This window comes from Chenopodium quinoa, unplaced genomic scaffold (assembly GCF_001683475.1).
Source record: "Chenopodium quinoa cultivar QQ74 unplaced genomic scaffold, ASM168347v1, whole genome shotgun sequence".
In the NCBI taxonomy this organism is placed as follows: domain Eukaryota; kingdom Viridiplantae; phylum Streptophyta; class Magnoliopsida; order Caryophyllales; family Amaranthaceae; genus Chenopodium; species Chenopodium quinoa.
The window spans coordinates 1,680,919-1,683,940 of record NW_018742484.1 but is presented as its reverse complement, the minus strand read 5'-3'; the positions used below and the strand labels follow the sequence as shown (position 1 = coordinate 1,683,940).

The window sequence follows — 3,022 nt, the reverse complement described above, 5'->3', positions numbered from 1 at the left end:
GAATTGTAGGGAAATGCTGGCGGATTTTCCATAGAATTGAAAACCTGACTTACATTCACTAGTGGGATTAAACGTACAAGGATGGGTTAGGTTGGAGTGATAAGGACCCTTTGGAAGCATTTCCAATCTCATTTGCATTTCCATAACACTTTGATGGATAATGACTAGGAAATACGCTTTATGACTAATGTGTTTATACATATGCGTGAGTTGTGTAGAAGTTATAATCATGAAACAAACAGAACGTAGCTGGATGTATGAAAGGAAGGTTGGGAAAAGTATTAATCCAGAGTTCGTGAAAGGGGTTGATGAATTCATTCAATATGTCAAAGATAATCTCGAGAGTAGTAACCCGAATGAAGTTAGGGGTCCATATGATAAGTGTAAGAACAAACGGCTTTGGGATCTAGACACGGTTCAAATTCATCTGTTTCGCACGTGTTTTATACCTAATTACTATGAGTTGATGTGTCATGGGGAAGGTTTTCCGAGAGTTCTTGAACGTCGGTCCAATGAATATCGCGAAATGGTTTTCGATGCTTTTGGTCATAGTCAGGATCAAGGGCATTCCGAGCAGGCTAGTGTTTCATCAGAGGAGGAGCCTAATGCACAAGCTAAGCATTTTCTGGATTTGTTGAAGGATTCTAAAAGGCTATTATACGAAGGGAGTTCGTTGTTTGTGTTAGAGATGGATGCTGGAATCACTAGTCTAAAGTGCGAGTATAATCTGCCCCACAGATGTGTTGATGGGTTTGTTTCTTTGCTTAGTGAAGCAATTCCTAACAACAACCATATGGCCGACATATTCTATGAGGTGAAGAGGATTGTGAAGGGCTTGGAACTGCCTCATGAAAGGATTCACGCATGCCCGAAAGGATGTATGTTGTTTTGGAAGGATGATGCTCAGCTGTCTACATGTAGGGCGTGTGGCAGCGACCGATACAAGCAGACTTCCAAGGGTAGTCTAGTGCCTTTGAACGTTTTGTTTTATTTCCCGATCACACCCAGGTTGCAAAGGCTCTTTACAACCAAGAACATTTCGGAGGAAATGACATGGCATTCAAAAAATCCTCGAGTTCAAGGCACAATGGCACACCCTAGTGATAGTGAAGCTTGGAAGCACCTCGATAGTTGATTTCTAGAGTTTGCCTTCGAGCCTCGTAATGTTTGGCTTGGCTTGTGTGCAGATGGTTTTGCTCCTCATGGCAAGTTTGGGGGACAATATTCTTGTTGGCCTGTCATTTTGTCCCCTTATAACCTGCCTCCCTCAATGTGTATGAAAAGACAATTTATGTTCCTTTCGTTGCTCGTTCCTGGTCCTAAAAACCCTAAGGGAAACTTGGATGTGTACATGCAACCGTTGATAGAGGAGTTGAAACAATTATGGGAAGTTGGCGCGCATACGTACGATATTTCCATGAAACAGAATTTTAATCTTCGAGAAGCCATCCTATGGACCGTTAGTGACTTCCCGGCTTATGGTATGTTGTCCGGTTGGGCCACATCTGGTAAGAAAGCTTGTCCATATTGCATGAAGAAAAGCAAAGCATTTTGGCTCGAACATGGCTATAAGGTTTCTTGGTTTGATTGCCAGCGCTAGTTCCTTTCGACAGATCACCCTTTTCGGAATAGTAGAACTGCATTCTGCATAAACAAAGTCGAAAAGGGTGCATCCCACACATTATGTCAGGAAAGGAGCTTTGGGAATGTGTGAAAGACCTTTCGAAGGCTACAGATGGGCCTGAGTCACTTCAACGCCTCAAAAAATAAAAGAAAGGGTGGTTCAAGCAAAGCATACTGTGGGAGCTTCCATATTGGAAGCATCTGCTTATTCATCACAACTTAGATGTCATGCACATTGAAAAGAACTTCTTTGATCAGTTAATTCACACTGTAATGGATGTGAAAAAGCATACGTGTGACACGCCATCTGCTCGAAATGACATTGCCAAATATTGTAAACGTCCGCAACTTCATCTTCAGGAGGATGATAGAGGATAGAGTTCATGCCAAGGGCTCCATTCGCTCTTGACAAGGCTCAGAGAAAAGTTTTGTGTGAGTGGGTTAAACAGCTGCGATTTCCCGATGATTACGCCTCCAAATTGAGCAGATGTGTAGATATGCAAGCATGTAAGCTACACGAAATGAAAAGCCATGACTGTCACGTGTTCATGGAGAGGTTGTTGCCTACTACTCTGAGGGAATTGCTCTTTTTCCATATTTGGAATGCAATAACAGAGATCAGCCAATTCTTTCGCGATTTGTGTTGCTATACAACATCAGTTAGTGACATGGAGAGATTGGAGAAAAACATAGCTGAGATCCTGTGCAAGCTTGAGAAGGTTTTCCCCCCCGCATTCTTTAACTCCATGGAGCATTTACCTATTCATTTTCCATATGAGGGGAAGTTATGTGGTCCTATTCAATATAGATGGATGTATCCGTTCAAAAGGTAAATCAAAGACCCATGCACATCCTATTTCTTACATCAGATTCAATGTCATATCGTGTTTATACATTTACATAACTATAATTGTAGGTTCCTCAATCATTTAAAATGAAAAATTGGAAACAAGGCTCGATTTGAAGGATCCATTTATAATGCTTATCTCACCGAAGAGATAGCAAACTTCTGCAGTAACTACTTTCAGGCGACGGTTGACACTAAAACATGAGATCTCGGTCGAAATGTGAATGTCGACGTGGACTCCACAGTGGACGACGCTGAAATTCCAGAGTTGTTCACGGAAGATAGCGGTCGTGTGTCATATAGGGCAAAACTCGATTTTTAGATGAAAAAGAACTCGAGTGCGCTCATTTGTTCGTGTTACAAAACACCGACATTCTTGGTGAATATGAAAGGTATAATATGTTTAGGAATGAAGTGTGTTCAAAGCTATGAATAACTAAAATGATTACAATGTTGATTTACATTACTTTTGGCCTCGTAGGAAGTTCGAGGACTACATTCTTAGTACTCGACCTTATCTGCGTAGAGAAGAAGTAATGGAGAAATGCGAAA

The 3,022-nt window shown here is 41.4% G+C and overlaps 1 protein-coding gene across 1 annotated transcript; it reads left to right on the top strand.

Moving 5' to 3' along the window:
* The first annotated feature begins 229 nt into the window (after positions 1–229).
* On the top strand, positions 230–1,135 carry LOC110719737. Its single transcript, XM_021898727.1, has one exon. The coding sequence runs from the start codon at positions 230–232 to the stop codon at positions 1,133–1,135; it is 906 nt and encodes a 301-aa protein (XP_021754419.1).
* Positions 1,136–3,022: the final 1,887 nt, after the last annotated feature.

What these genes read in the sequence shown, in the direction of transcription:
- LOC110719737 (XM_021898727.1), top strand. Translation starts at nt 230, where the DNA reads ATGAAACAAACAGAACGTAGCTGGATGTATGAAAGGAAGGTTGGGAAA.